The 16,123-nt window shown below is 35.8% G+C and overlaps 1 protein-coding gene across 26 annotated transcripts in view; it reads left to right on the top strand.

The window, feature by feature from the left end:
- The window catches only part of ADGRL2 (adhesion G protein-coupled receptor L2), a 376,420-nt gene that overhangs the window by 349,195 nt on the left and 11,102 nt on the right, over positions 1–16,123 (top strand). For 13 of the 26 annotated variants that reach the window (XM_032446410.1, XM_032446403.1, XM_015870277.2 and 10 more), the window contains 7 exons: positions 231–440; positions 1,419–1,639; positions 2,910–2,976; positions 10,738–10,829; positions 11,678–11,722; positions 12,011–12,037; positions 12,705–12,873. In XM_032446410.1, the coding sequence (XP_032302301.1) occupies positions 231–440; positions 1,419–1,639; positions 2,910–2,976; positions 10,738–10,829; positions 11,678–11,722; positions 12,011–12,037; positions 12,705–12,873 (831 nt within the window). The remainder of the gene's footprint in view (positions 1–230; positions 441–1,418; positions 1,640–2,909; positions 2,977–10,737; positions 10,830–11,677; positions 11,723–12,010; positions 12,038–12,704; positions 12,874–16,123) is intronic. The other 13 variants (XM_032446407.1, XM_032446409.1, XM_015870278.2 and 10 more) reach the window with 2 other exon arrangements.

Here is a 16,123-nt window from a genome sequence, read left to right as displayed (position 1 = left end):
GAAAATGAAAATGTTATCTAATCAGGCAAAAAATAATCATCTTTTGCTCTCAGACCTGCTCTTCTACTTTTGTTCTTGAAAGCTGACCTGAGATTCATAAATTACTGAGTATATTTCGCCCATCTCACATAAAGAACAAGCAACTTTCCTGGACGCTATCTGTGAAAATAGATTTCTGTTTATACTCATAAGAATTCATATTAATTTTCTCCATTCTTGGTTATTTCTAGTACAAAGATGGAGTACACGAATTGCTCCTCACTGTCATCACCTGGGTGGGAATTGTCATCTCTCTTGTTTGCCTGGCCATCTGCATCTTCACATTCTGTTTTTTCCGTGGCCTACAAAGTGATCGTAACACTATTCACAAGAACCTTTGTATCAACCTATTCATTGCTGAGTTCATTTTCCTAATAGGCATCGATAAGACAGAGTACAAGGTAAGTCCACTGTGTATGTACTGATATTTTTCTCTGAAATGACTGTTTGAAACACATTTCAGTTAAAGCATGACAACACTGCCAAGTTTTTGGCATTCTGACACAGTACGGCTGAAATGAAAATTGTAAGTGAAAATAAGTAGACGTGTTCATAAATAGTACTTACATTCATCAAAAATATCTATGGCCTTAATTTCCCACTTACAGCTCTGTTTTACATTTTCAATTAAGAAATATCAGCTATTAATGAAGCAGGTGTTTTAAACTTCTGAAAGAGGAGCTGAAATGTCGATTTACTAAGAACATATATTCTCATATGTCTAACAGCTATTGACTGTTTTTTCACATATATATATATTAGTACAGAGACTTATGCTTACCTTTTTTTTTTTTTTTTTTCCCATACTGAACATTCATGCAGGCTTTTTTGGCTGTATTATGACACTTAATTTGTCATTCAGAAGCAATTCATTATGTTGAATTCTAGTGAATTGTTAAGAGTTTCATCCAGAATTCAACTAAAGAGGAGAGAATTCAGACTGATTCCTGTTATGACAGTAGAAACTTGCAAAATTACAGCAGGCTTGATGGCTGCTTCAGATTTTAAATAAGCTGTATTACATTATGCATCTAGAACCAACTGTTCATGCCTCACATAATCCAAAGTACAAGCCCTAAAATGATACCAATTTAAAAATTAAAGGATTGTTTATAAAAATTGAAAACTACTGCATAAATGAAGACAAGTGAGGGTGAGGTTTCTTTATCTGCGTTCTGTTTATCTGAATTTACTTTTTGCAGCTTCTGTGAACACATTAATATTGTGTTCAGTGTATGTTTTCAGGTTGGGAAAATCTTCCTGAATTTGTGAAAGATCTCTGATAGATGTATATGTTCTTCTGTTATGCCCTATTTAATTAGAGATTTAGTGGTGTAAAGATTTGTGGTTTATATTTCCATCTTTCTTTTTCTTTGCAGATTGCATGTCCAATATTTGCAGGTCTCTTACACTTTTTCTTCCTGGCAGCCTTTGCCTGGATGTGTCTAGAAGGAGTGCAGCTTTATCTAATGCTAGTAGAAGTATTTGAAAGTGAATATTCTAGGAAGAAGTACTATTACGTTGCTGGCTACCTCTTCCCTGCTACAGTGGTTGGTGTCTCAGCAGCTATTGACTATAAGAGCTATGGAACAGAGAAAGCGTAAGTAATTGCAAGTGACCTGAGTGTTTTTCAAGTGAATAATTTTTTAAAGCCTATTAGCTGTCAGAGGGTCCCTGACAGACTAAAATACCATCTGAAAGCTTTATTGGTAAGAGAATGGCAATACTGTGCACAAATTTCAATCAAGTCTTTTGTAATTCTCTAGGTTCAGAGGATTTGTACTCCAGAGAGACCAATTCTAAATTATGGTCTTTCTTTTAGCGCAAAAGATTGACCTGAAACAAATTGAAAAAGTAAATAACATTTTGGCCTCAAATGTATATGAAGTAAAATTTCTTCTCAACTTAAAGTATCTGACAGGCTTAACCATCCAGTTTTAAGCTAATGCTTCATTAGATCTCTTTGTTCAACTGGCCCTCTAGCTAACTCTCATCTTGAATATACAGTACAATATTCCAGCCCATATGGTTCACTTTGATAATATTTTACCGTGCGGGTAGAGCAGGATCAAAATTAGCCACTGTCTTTTATTTATAAAAGTACAGATACATATAGGAAGTGACAGAAGGTAGACAGAAAACATTTCTGAGAATTTGAGTTGCTGGAGGCATAAATTTGCCTTCCAGTAGTGTTTACTTTGTCCTTTGATTAAATTAGTTACAGAATGGGAAGATAGTGTTGACTACAAGAAAGCTGCTTGATTTTGCTACTGATGAAAGACAAATAAGAGCAATTCAGTAGGGAACCGGGCTGTATGAAAAACAAATCACTAAGTGAAGTTGGCCCTAATAGGTTTACACGTCATTTGGTTTGGTATCATATGCATTCTTTCTCTCTAGTTGTACTCCCAGTTGGGATGTTTCATTTATACCAGATTGTTTTTCAGCCAAACGTGGAATCTGACTGTTTTCTATCTCATATTCCTTGGGAGTAAGCACATTACATATGCTATAGAGTTAAAAGCAGATTCTAAAGATGACTGGGAAAACCTGTGAAAAGTATTAGCTGTTGTTAGATTCATTAGTTAATTACAGCATCAGTGACTACAGCTTTTGACCAAAAGGAAACTTATTTTGATCGTTTCTTCTATGGTATTTGTTTCTGATGATGGATTTTGATGTACAGTGGTTTTATTAAGTAGGACCCACCACAGAAGTTACACGTTAGAAAACATTGTGAACTAAATGATACTGTTTGTCACTGTTTACCAACAATATGTTAGTTTAAGAAGCATTTTGTGCTTTTCATTTACTGGACTGAGGAGCTATTGAAATGGTTTACCTTCCATTTTTGTTCTTTTCTACCATAGTTGCTGGCTCCATGTAGATAACTATTTCATATGGAGTTTCATTGGGCCTGTTACCTTTATTATTCTGGTAAGAACTTTATTTATTTTTTTTCTTTTAGATTGTCTTGCAGAAAAGTTTCAAATGATTAATTATCAGAGCTGTGGTGAAACTTCAGTATAGCCATTTTTTCCTAATGGTTTGAACTCTGAAGGTCATATTGACATGTGTAGTCCTATGAAAAATCATTGAAGTACTAAACACATTATTTTTAAAAGGAGCCGTTATCATTGCTTTCATTAAGTCACTACTGAACATGTTCCAGAGCTTAACTGCAAATTTTCCAACATCATTAGCTGAAAAGAATGTTGGAATACATTGGATAATTAAGAAACTCTTATATCTTGGAGTACTTACATGGTATTTATATCTATATTTGCATACGCTTTTTTTTTTCAGTGACTGCATCTGTATATATTTATGCTGCATGTTACCTATATCAGACATACAATACAAGTTCATGTGTTTCAGCATAAAAATAGAATATTATGTAACCAGGAGAAATCTTATGGAAACTTCTATTATTTTTTGAGTAAATTAATCATATGCATGCATACCCATATACACACCCATGCCTGTGTGCCCCACTATCCATTCTAGATTGAATATTGCATTTATACACTCATTATCTGTTCTCTGAGCACTGCTTCTCAATTTCAGGTAAAAAGTGCAGAGTCATTTGTCATCCCAGAGAACATCTCCCTGTTTTTTTTCAGGTTAATAATGTCAGCACTGTATGATGTAGGAACTTGGAAGAAAAGCAAATGCAAGATGTGCATTTTGGTTTTATATGGTATTTCAGTATTTTTAAACTTTACAGTATTTCGAAAATATTCTAGAAGGCTAAATCTAAGCACATAATCTGAGAATAGAGAGAGCTTTTGTCATAACTACTAATAGTTAGAAGGGATGAATTAATTTTATTTTAATACTTTTTTAATGCTATTCCCCTGCCTCTGCAGCAGTGGAGTTGTGAAGGTCATTCATCCAGCACAACTTTCAAGTTTTTACTTTTATAGATTTGTATGCCAAACACACTTTGAATGTTTTTGTAGCTTATAGTTTACTTCTCCACGTAAACATAAACTCATACTTTGATAGTGGAAATTTCTATTAAAAATGTACCTAGCAGATCTTTCATAAGTTCTTTATTCCCTCCTGGTATTTTCAATATTGAAATGAGCTTATGCATATTTTGGGTCAGTTTTACTTTCTGCTTATGTCAAAAACTATTTTAACCCTTGAATTGGCAGTTAAGGAAAGATAATTGTGCAGCATGGAAGGTTTAGTTCATTAGCATATGTAACACAATAGAAAGCACAGCAATGACAGCAGAGTAGTCAGAGTAGGTCCTAGGCTGCTACAAGTGAGGGATTGCTCAGATGCATCAGCTGTGGACACAGGAGAAAGATGGTGCTTACTTTTGGAACTCCATCTGTACGCAGTGATCTCCAGCAAGATACCCTGCCACTGCCAAGCCTTAAATGAGGTCTGGCAAGGAGCAGATCCTGTCTCCAACCCTTCTAGTCACTAAGGAGCTTTGTATGCACCTGAACTTCCCTGGGTTGGCTCTGCCTTCCCACCAGATGCTCAGTCACTGTTTCAAGCTGTGACTCAGCATTTACACTAAGGCATATTTTCAGAGAAATAGTTTTTGATGAGTGTATTGAGTTAGAAACACTGAAATATTTGCAAGATTTAAGCCTAGACCATTATAATAATTATACAGAGTTTATTCTAAATACATTTAAATTTAATCAAGTATGAGGATAATGGGTACTTTTAAAAATGAAACCTATAATTACAATTGAAATACATAGTTACTATTTTCAATATGATAGGAGATATTTGTCAGAACAAAGTTGTTCGCTGCAGTTGTTGTAATCCTTAGAAGGAAACCGAAGTTTCTTGTAACTATAGTTCAGTTACATCAACTCTGATTGTGTGATGAGAATCTCACTTTCTATGTCTTGCTTTTTATTTCATTGTTACTGCAAGTATTTTGCTAAGTCACCTCTATTTCTCGCTTGCTTTAAAATAAGATTTCATATGGGAAGCTTTGGGCATTGCTCACGGCTTTTTCACTTCCTCCTAACCAGGTCAGAGTGAGAATAGAGGTGAAGGACATTTAATCATATTGACCGTGTACAGACATAGTTCACTATTATTTACTGGCCATGACATTATTATCCTCCAGCAAATCATTTAGACTGAGACGCAAAAGGCCTTAGGGAGCAGTATTCCCAACTTCAAAAATATGAAACAGCAGGTAGCAATCACAGAACAGTTCCTGGGAGTAATTCTTCTCTAGCAATTGCTTTGCCCTCTAATCGTCCCAATTGAGAAAGCAAGAGACTAGAAGAAGTGTGAGAAGTGTAATGGCTGAAAAATAATATGTCGTGGGCAGTGTAACCAAAGGCAAACCATGGTTGTACAGTAGTGTGCTTAGTAGCATGAGAGAATTTCACTGTAGTAAGCTTTTTTAACATGTTAATCTAAACACTTGCTTTTGACAGTCTTGCTTACTTCTCTAATTTACATAATTTTCTCTGAGTTTATAAGTGTCTGCACTTGTATATGTGTACAGGTTTAAACAAAATAAGGGTAGAGAAGTAACGGAGGGGAAGTATGAAGTTCCTCAGTATATCTTCTGAGGAACTTCCAGCTTCACAGCTTCCATAGCCTGCCATGCCTTTGGGCACCAGGGTTATTATATCTATGAGAAAAGAACATGTAAGTAATGAGCGGTGGGAAACCATTAGTATGCCTGAAATGGTTTAATGAAAGCTTGGATCATGACACGTCAGGAGCTGTTCTTATCATTTGGACAGCTCCATCTGCATCTTTAATAATTAATTCAGTTCAGTAAGAGTTCAGCTTGCACGCTCATTTAGAAGCCTTCTTCAGAGAGCACCTCTCTCACTGCCAGTCCCAGAGAGAAATAGGCTTCTGCATGGCTAAGAGCAAAGATCTGGAGATACAAGAGCAGTTTTAGAGCTGCATTTGCCAGGTAACAAAAGCTCCAGGGAGTTCAAAAAGGGTCAGAACATGTGCAGTTCAGCTAGGTTACTTCAGAGTGGTGTTTCTGTTCTTCTGTCTAATCATATCCATGTCAGCACTGCAGGCTGTGTGGAATGAATTTTAAGCTGCTAAGATCAGGCAGACGTGATTCAATTGAGCAAGTTGATGGCTATAAAGCAAACAGTGCTCTCCTATAATCTGTGGTCAGAAAAGCCAAAGAATTTTGACTTCTAAGTAGATCCATGATCATTCATATCGAAGAAATGAAGTTGGTTTGACTTCAGTTCAGCCAAAACTACTACACTGTGCTTCTCACAGGTGGAGTTAATCTATTAGACTACCAAAGGCTATTTAAGCAGAAATTCCTAGGGTGGCCTGTTTCATTTATATGGGAATGTATGAGATAAAAATCTGGATGCATACATACAGATGCACACATATCTAGCTCTACATTTAAAAACTGTTTACAGGCTTATGTATAAAAGAATACGTAAGTATATTTTAGTAGTAGCCACTTGATGAATGGTGTTTATCTGTTGCTCACAGTGAATTTTATCATAATTATTGCAAAAGGCAGTTTTCTTTAGCTACTAATTAATGGTACCTGAGACTAATTCCAACCCATTAGTCTTCTGTGCAGATTACTGCATACACTTTTTTTGAAAGTTAATTTGATTTGAAGACATTCACTCTTAAAATTACATAGATCCCAGGTGCCAAAAAACAAAATTCTACCTATGTATTCATCATATCCGGTACCTTCTGATTTCCAGACTAGAACTGGCATTGTTGATGTTGGATATGAAAGAAGCATGATCTTACAGGGTGTTCCTTTTTATTATCTCCATAAAAATTGTACAATTTTCATATTTTAAAGTAGCTGTATTTTAATTTTGCTTAGTATGTATTTGTTTTTCTTCTGCTTAATTCTATCCAATTACATTTTCCATATCAAGGGTTAGGTAGGTAGGAACTGGTACTTTAAAAGGTGCTCATGTTCTTTCTTGTCTGCTTTTACATACATTTCAGAAACCTATGTGTGTAGATTAATTCTCTATAATTCACTATCCTGTGTTTCATAGAGGGTAATATATTTTAATAATTATAGCAAAAACTGATGTAAACCTAATACACATTTCAGATGTGTATACTGTCATTGTGTGTGTGTTTCCATGATGTATTTATGCTGGTTGCCACTGAGGGAGAGCAGTATTTTTTGGGGTGGAGATTTTGGTTCATCTCAGATGGATGCAGCCCAGTTGTCAGGATGAGGCCTTGCCCAGCAGCAGCCCATTGTGTAGTAAGAATAAGAGAAAGTCATCACGGTCTGAAACCCACTTTTTACCTCACAAGTTTTCTTTCAAAAGCCCACCTTGCTGTTCATATGGATCTTTATGTGCACGAGAGTACTGCATGTTTGTAGTGATTGCTCTTCTTAAATAAGTGTTTTTACTCAGGCCCATCTGTCAAGCTTGGAAAACATCTGAGTTTATTTGCTTAGTTTAGCAATAGTTCAGTAACCACACATGCATAGAATAGTGCATGTTGGAAGGGACTTAAGGCAACCTGTGGTCCAACCTTCTGTTCCAAACAGGCACAGCTCTGAGCTCAGTGCAGCTTACTCAGGGCTTGAAAAGAAAATATAAAGTCAGTACAAATGAATGTGAAAGTATTAAATGCATTTACTTCGTGTACAGACCTTCCACCACATGTATTTCTCACCAAGAAAAATGATTTGGCTGTTCCTCCTAGAAGTAATTACTCTCCAACAAGTTCCCTTCTCTCCCTGCTTAGTGTCTGGTGTAATAATATGGCAGAATGCCCAAAACTCATGAGTTCCTCCAAAACAATCAATTTCTAGATGAAAGGCTGTGAGGAAGCCAAAAGTGACTGCATTTATAGCAGATTTGGTTGCAGTTTTTGTAAGCAGGCAGAATAGGCTTTTGGTAATGACACAATGTTCTAAAGGATGTCAGTGTGTTTGAGCAAACGGCAAATGATGGTCTTTGACTGCTGAAACTATGCAGTGTTTCACAGTGATGGAGTAACAAGTATCATATGCTCTGTTGTCATAGTTACTTTGCCTTCAAAGTACAGTATTTTGCTTTCTTTTTCTTAAGAAGGCTCCTTCGCTATTGTGAATTATTTCCAGAGTATTATTTTCTGTCAGCTATTTTTGGGGCTCTATTTCCTAAATTAGGATTAAAACATATAGTAAGAAAGTGTTATGTGCAGTTATTCTGTATTTCAGCAAGGAGATATAAACAGACAGAGCTTAATACCTACATAAAACCTGAATACACTGGAGCTTGGATAAGGTTCTGTGGTAAGGCCGTGCTTGCTTGTATGTCACCAGAGGAGCTTCAGTATCTAAATACAAGCTTTTGTTTTTCATATATCAGACCAATACTACACTCTTACAAAGAATCAGAGGATAAAAGCCTTATGTTTCATAAGGTAGTCATTTATGGATTTAGCTGAGCCTATGAGTTTTTAATCCAGGAACGATATCACTGCTACAATGCAGGATCCTTCAGGGTAGCTCCTTAGGCAAAGAGCTGCTCTGCAAATGCTGTTCTGAACTGGATTGTGCAATCCCAGAAGCACAGGTTTCAACCAAAGTTGATTTCCATGTTAGCATTGGCACAGGGCACATCTCTTTAGCACTCAATCTGTTTTCACAAGAAATAAATTGAAGTTAAGCAGGCTGAAAGAGTTCATCTTATACTAGCTACCAAAATGTGCAAATAACTTTATCAAATACAAAATAATGAAATCCGCCTGACAAGGCATGGAACTGAAGGTCAGAGCCCACTCTTATTTCTTCTACAAAGGCCAGAGACAGGAGCAACTTGCTTAGTCATACAAGTAACCTAGGGCTGCACAGTGGAAATGTAGATAAGAGAGTCAAAATTATCACAGTGATGCAATGAAATGTTTCTCAACTGGTTAGTTGTAACTCAAAGTTTATAAAAGACATTCAGCACGGACATGAGATATTGAAACTTTTATTTGCAGCAGTGGAAACTGTGCTTAATTTATGTACATACTTGCACTTAAAGTTTGAATATTTTCTGTCAGTTCTTGAAACGCTACAAATAGTAAAAGCTTATTTTTGTTATTTGTATCACATACACTTTTTGTGTTAATGTCAAGATGCAATTGTTAAAACATTTTATTTTGAATCGGGACTGATAAGGTCAAAAGCTGACAAATGCTGCTCTGGAGTTGAGAGCTACAGTATGGGAACACAGTGTTCGTTCTGATTTTGAGGCTGCAGCAGCAGAGATAACATGGTTGCCCTTAGCAGTAGGAATTATTTCTGTAATAAATGGTTTTATTAAACAGACTGGGATCAAAGTCTTCAAAATACTCCTCTTTATTGTTAAGATCTTCTCTTTATTAGGATTTCAATTACATTTCTGACTATTGTGGCACAGCTGTAGGAACACTTGTAGTATGAACCCAGTGTTACAAACGCTGTTGAGATTCTGATGTCTCAAACCAAAGGCTCCCCGAATTAGAAGTATGAGCTTGTTGATTCTCCATCATTCACGATTTAAAGATACACAGGGAAGACTCAAAGAATGGGGTTATAATTCCTATCTATCTAATATGTCCAAACATATTCTCCCCTCTTCTATTAGCTTTTGGTTTAGGTATTTCTTGTGTACCATTGCACTGAAAGATAGGGATGTATTTTCTTCTTCACAAAAGGACATGGCTTTTGATGTTTTTAAACATAGAATTTTTAAACATAGAATTTTATTTGAATTATTTGCATGACATAGGACAGTGCACACAGATTATTCAGGCTATTTACAATGTTTCAACCCATTTTTGCAGACATTTGGCTTTCTAGGGTTCTTCATATGGTTGGGTATCAGTAGCAGAAAGGCACATAGTGCCTCTGGTGATTCCATTTCACAGTAGGAGATTTGTGAAATAAAGAAACAAAGATATGAAAAATTTTTCTTAGTTTCTTCCTTGGTGTCTATATGTAGCACAAGAATGAGATGGCATGGTCCTTTCCTTCAAGTGACATGCAGTCTTGCTTTAACAGTATTCAGACTAAGGAATGAGAGAGCGAGCAGTAGGGAGGGTACGTCCACAACATATGTCTGTGGCACTGTTAAATTTGATGCATTTGCTACATCTTTATGTTTCTTTTTCTTTTCTATTTGTTGTTACTACTTTTTTTTAACATCGCTATGCCGAATTTTGTTTTTTTTTTTTTTTTTTCCAGTTATGTTTGAGCTCTTTTCAGGACCACAGGGGATTTGTGAGAATAAAAAAGAATAAAAAATAATTTGGGGGGGGGGGGGGGAAGAAAAAAAAAAAAAAAGTGAAACCAAAAAAGGTGAAACCAGCAAAGACTAAAAACTTTCTGGGAGCAGAATGGGATTGCGAAAAGGCAACTAGTGTAGCACAGATGGAAAACAATGCCAGAGTTTAGAGCTGAACAGAGGTTGATCACAGCATGCTGGAAGATGGAGCTAGATGGACACTGACGTGTGTTGGATATGAGCTGAATATGGCTGGTTCATTGCACTGTGGTCAATTTGGCAAAATTAGGTGAAAAAGTAACTTTAAAACATTTTTGCCCCTCATCTGAATTTGCGATCACTTTTTACAGACAGTCTGATAAAGTTACTCAGTTTCTCTACATATTAGAAAATAAACCATTGAGGTTTTGTTTAGTCTGTAACATCATCGTTATTCAACCTTTCACTTGAAGTAGTTTAATTTCATTCTTATCTGTTTTGACAGCTGAATCTTATCTTCTTGGTGATCACATTGTGCAAAATGGTGAAGCACTCGAACACTTTGAAACCAGACTCTAGCAGGTTGGAAAACATTAAGTAAGTGCTTTGTGTTCAAGTATGAGAACTGTGATTATTTTCTGATTGCTGAACTGATTGAAAGCTACTCTCCATTAGTAGCACATGCCATTCTCTCCCAGCAACTGCAGATGTCAATTAGAAGCAAACAGAACCAATCCTGCTTTCGTCACATTGTTTCCGTAATGTCACAAATGCTGGTCAAAGTTAGATACTTTCAGCCTGGAAGTAATGCCAAGAAACTGTTTCATGGAAATACCACTGCACTGTAGTAATTTCATTTGCATTTAAAATGCAGTTCAAAAATGATGTTCCTGTTAGCATGACTGATATGATTATATTAAGTTTGTTTTGTTAAATGACTTTCTGATTTAAGGATTCTGAGCAGTTTCTACTTGTAATCCTGTTGTCCCAAGAGAATTGACTCTATTATTATTGTTAACTTGAAGATTATCTGCTGTTTTCATGCTAATTTAGCAAATGTTTACTTTATCTTGGTGCTGTCCTGCAGTATCCTTTATGCAGAGTAATGCAAGTGTTATATAATTAACGAGGTTTTGTCAGCTCTTGCTTCTTAAGATAGCCTTCTAGCATATAGCTTTATGTTGTACTGAAGGTTCTTGTTATCAACACTGAAGGGATGGTGCAACTTTATAATACTAAGGGTTGGATGTGAAAGGGTCTTAGAGATTTGCTTTGAATTTTGAAAATAGCAAAGGGAGATTTTCACTAAGGCTAACATTGTGACTAGATATTATGGATAGGTCAGTATCAGCTTCATTGCATGTTGCATGATGAGAGAGAGAGCTAATCTTTAGCATCTCTCTCTTTTCTTCCTTTTCCTCTTTCTGTCTTCTCATCCACACCAGTAATTACCGTGTTTGTGATGGCTACTATAATACGGACTTACCTGGGTAAGATAGAACCCTACATTAACAAATTTCTGGCATGACTTTTAACTTTACAAACTCGGTCAATATTGTGGATTGCCCTTAATTTTAATTAACTAGTTTTGAGATATCTGATTTGCTAAAGAATTTTTAACTATTATATGCCTTTATAATTTTAAATTGCTTGCCTCTGCATTTTGAATTTCCTAATTTTGACTAATTTTTATAGACAATTAAAAATGCTCTTATTAATTTCTGTTTCAATTCTGTCTAATAATTTTGTTTCTCTTTTCTGCTTATAATGCTTTCTAGCTATGAAGATAATAAGCCATTTATCAAGTAAGATCATTAGTTAGATGTGGAATTCACTGACTAAATTCCCTTTCCCTTTCATTCTGTGCCGTTATCTACAGTTCCTTTTCCTTAACCTACTCATGATGGAATCTTTTTTACACTATTCTATAGAGCAATATCCATATTTTTGCCACATTTCAGCAGAGTTTCTTCATGCAGAAGTTAGACCATCTAGCTTCAGTTTAGCTGAGTTTATCTGAGCATTAAAGATTTGGGCTCTAGGCTTTTAATCTGTTGTTTAACCTTTGTGCATTTGTGTTACATTATTTGGTGTCATTTAGCAGCACAACTGTTTAAAATCTATGCTGTGATTAGTGACTAAGCCAGATTCATCAATCTCTTTTGTAATAGCAGATAAGGCAATGGAGTAGTTGGGGTTTGCACTATACTTCGACATTTCAAAGTATTTTTGACATCCTGTGCAGTTCTTGAGAAAGAAAAAGGTCATATCTACTCTTGCTGTTTTCACTGGAGACTAAAAGTACCAAATGGAATTGTTCTTTCTTTAATAGATGAAAGGTTAAACCCAAGGAATTTTTACAATTGAATATGAACCTAGTAAAAGTCAACTGCAGGAACTGAAATGTTAATATTGGATTTGGCAACATGCAATCTTAAAAGTAATGTTAGTAAAATTAATTTTCTTTTACAGATCCTGGGTCCTGGGTGCGTTTGCTCTCCTGTGTCTTCTTGGCCTAACGTGGTCATTTGGCCTGCTGTTTATCAATGAGGGAACAGTTGTGATGACATATCTCTTCACAGTATTTAATGCTTTCCAAGGAATGTTTATTTTCATCTTTCATTGTGCCCTTCAAAAGAAAGTAAGTAACTAAAAACAGAAATGTGTGCTATGTCCTTAAAAATACCGCATACATTTCTTAAACAATAAAGAAAAATACATTTTGAGAACAGGAGTTTTTTTGAAGAAGTTTAAGGAAAAGACTAGGATCAAAAGCAGTTCTTGCTGCATGTTCTTCAGAGAGTCATTTAACTGCTCTTTGGCCTGTAAGAGTTTAAAATGGATGCAGTGTTTCCAACCTGAGCTTTAAAAGTTTAGAGGCTTTGGGAAGAAAGTTATTACAGAAGGTGTACTGTTTTAACATTGATGATGCAGTATGTATGATGTTGAATTCACAGCTTAAAGTCCTTTATGCACTTATGAATCAAATCCTGCCTGCAGCACCACAAACAAAGGATCTTTTACAATATCAGCCCATCTCAGCCTGGAAACATTCTCTCAGATCAAGGCAAAGACCTCTCATGAGGTCCTATTATGCTGACACATAAAACTACAGGTGATAGGCAGGAATTATGCTGCAAGCACTTCTTCATTACAAAATTAAGTCAGATCTGAAAATTAATTTCATTTTGAACTTCAGCACACCTAAGTAGCCATTAACTGCAGACAACTGGTAGTGAGGGGAGTTTACTAAGTAAGTACACCAGCATGACTACTTGTTTTCAAGCATTTGCCTCCCCCTGCAAACCAATAGGTATATGCTTTTAACTGGAGAAACTGAAATGCCCTGGCAACTACCTTCCCTAATGAAAAGACACTCAAAATTAGTTCTGGTCCAGTTCTAAAGAAATTAGTTCTTTGCCCAGATCCCCTGCAGAGAGGGACGCTTGTAGAGGAGGGATGAACAGACAAGTGAGAATGAATTGAAGGGCACAGATGTCCCTCTCTCCTGTGTCCCAGACTAAGAATGGAGACTGTTTTCATGCCTTAGAGATGCTCCAGTGAAGGATGAAAGGAAAATGCTTACAGAAGGCATGGCAAATGAAAATAAAAAGACTTGAGAGCAGAGAGGAAGTGTATATGTCGAAAAAAAACCACCACAAACCATAAGATAAAATGCAGTAAATCCATTGTTTGGAAAAACTCAGCTTGCAATAGTTAGGTTCTAAATATTTTTTACCATTTTTAGGCCAGAGGCCTAACAGTTATTAACTCCCTTTATAATTAGCTCACCAGAGACATAATTAACTGATATTTATAGAGTGATTCAAGATTCTTGGATAAAAGGTTATTATCTAAGGGCAAAATCACATTCTTGCATGTTCTCAGCTCTAACAGAACCAGTGTCTCTAGATTTGGTGTAGGCTTTCAGACACGTTTTGGGAAATGATGTGGAAGACAGAATGGATTTTATCCAGAGGAAAATGGCATTGCTTTCATTTTGAGATCAAAACACACTTGGAGAGGAGAGCTATCATAGGAAAAGAGGGAAGAAATTTTCAAAATGTAAATAATTTCTATATTTAAGGTTTCACATTGTGTTGCTTTTTTATCACTTATGTTGGCCTTGATAATAAAAAACAGATTCTGATTTTATTTCTTTTTACAGCTGTGCATTATTTTTTTATTAAGTGGAGTCAGCAAAAAACAATATTAAAATACCAGTCAAGTGTGAAAAAGCATAACCTGGAGCAATAAGATTTATACCTGAAAGAATGTTAAAGCTACCATTTAAGATTTTTAAGTTTCGATGAGTTTGACTGGATGTCATCTGATCCTGTCTGCATAGCTAATGTAGTCTTTTTATTCTGTTATTACTAGTTGGTCACTAAATTGAACAGAGAAATAGAATTGTGAAAGTGAAAACTATTATGTTTGCAGCTCTGACAGGATGATAGTGCCATTGTTTCCAACTATTTCCAACAAGCTATAATTTAGAAATAATGACAGAGGAATGCGCTGTACTGACAGATAATGGACGTTCACAGCAATATAGGCATTAGGCAAAACCAGCCCTGGAGGGTGGTATTTGGGTGAGAATACAGTTTTGATTGCTATTGTTTCTACTATATAGTGTTCTGGAGCATTTAATACCCATTAATGGTCAGGAATGTGTTTTCTTAGTCTCTAGTGATTATATATAGAGAGAGTTTTCATCTTTGAGAAGGCAAAGGTAAAGATGATTATAATGCTATGTCCAAGTCTTTCTGTTTTTTTTGTTTTTCTTTTTGTATGTTTGTTTTGTGCTGATATTGGTAGGAGTTCACTTAAAATGTGTATGATATACATTTAAATAGATGAGTTGTCATATTGGGATTGAAATTAAAGCATTAACTATTCAAATTTTCCTGAACTTCATAGTTTATAGAAACACCACGTTATGTACTCCGTGATGAAGTTCTTGGAACACTGAAAACAGTGCGTGGCATATTTAAATCCACACTGCTAATTTTTTGCATTTATCCTTCTTTCTCAGTTTTACATTATATAACTTTATTTCTGCCGCACATAATTCTGTAGGCCAAGCGGAATTTACAGATTAGCTGAAATGTCACTTTTCAGAAGAATTTAGGAGTCTCATTGATGCACATGAGACTCCTGGATTACCAAGTATCTGGTAGAATATTTATGAATATAACATTTGGCATCTTTACAAGTTTTATCCAGTGCGTCCTTTCACTGATCACGTTGCCAGGATACGTGGGCTCTTTTATGTTATTGGAAAATAAATAGCAATGTAGCAGTCATCAAATGTAAGAGAATTAAAAGTTCTGTAAAATCATCCAGATTATTTCTACAACAATGTTAATGCAAATGAATTACAAAACTGAAGTTTCCAGTAGTTCAATGGAAACAGAAGGTAAGTAAGTGGAAGACAAATACTAAAATCATTATACAGTCAGAGGAGACAATAGCAAAAATTCTGCTTTTTGATCCTAAAAGCAAAAGACGTTTAGTTTCCCAGCCTTTGTGGTTCAACTCCTGGCTCTGACCTTTGCTGGTGCCCCACTGCTGCAGCTGGTGAACTAGCGACTATTTGAGTTACCCAGCATAACTTCATATGAAAAAATGCTCATAGTCCTTGCAGTTTAGACTAGACTAAATATAGTCGTCTTGGAATACTTCTCTGAAAGGAATAACTAAATTGGGCAGTACTGAGAAGCTCAAAGGCTTGTTGCCTCAGCCTTTCTTGCATGCCCAGATGGGGAGACAGGCTTTCTATGGATTATGCAGCAAAAGTATTGCACCAAAACTTTGGCACCAAAAACTATTGCAAAAAAAAAATGACTATTTTCAGCCAATATTCAATTCAGGTAAACTGTATTAATCTA

Source organism: Coturnix japonica, chromosome 8 (genome assembly GCF_001577835.2).
Source record: "Coturnix japonica isolate 7356 chromosome 8, Coturnix japonica 2.1, whole genome shotgun sequence".
Lineage (NCBI taxonomy): Eukaryota > Metazoa > Chordata > Aves > Galliformes > Phasianidae > Coturnix > Coturnix japonica.
The sequence above is the reverse complement of the archived record's forward strand: the minus strand, read 5'-3'. Positions and strand labels throughout refer to the sequence as shown.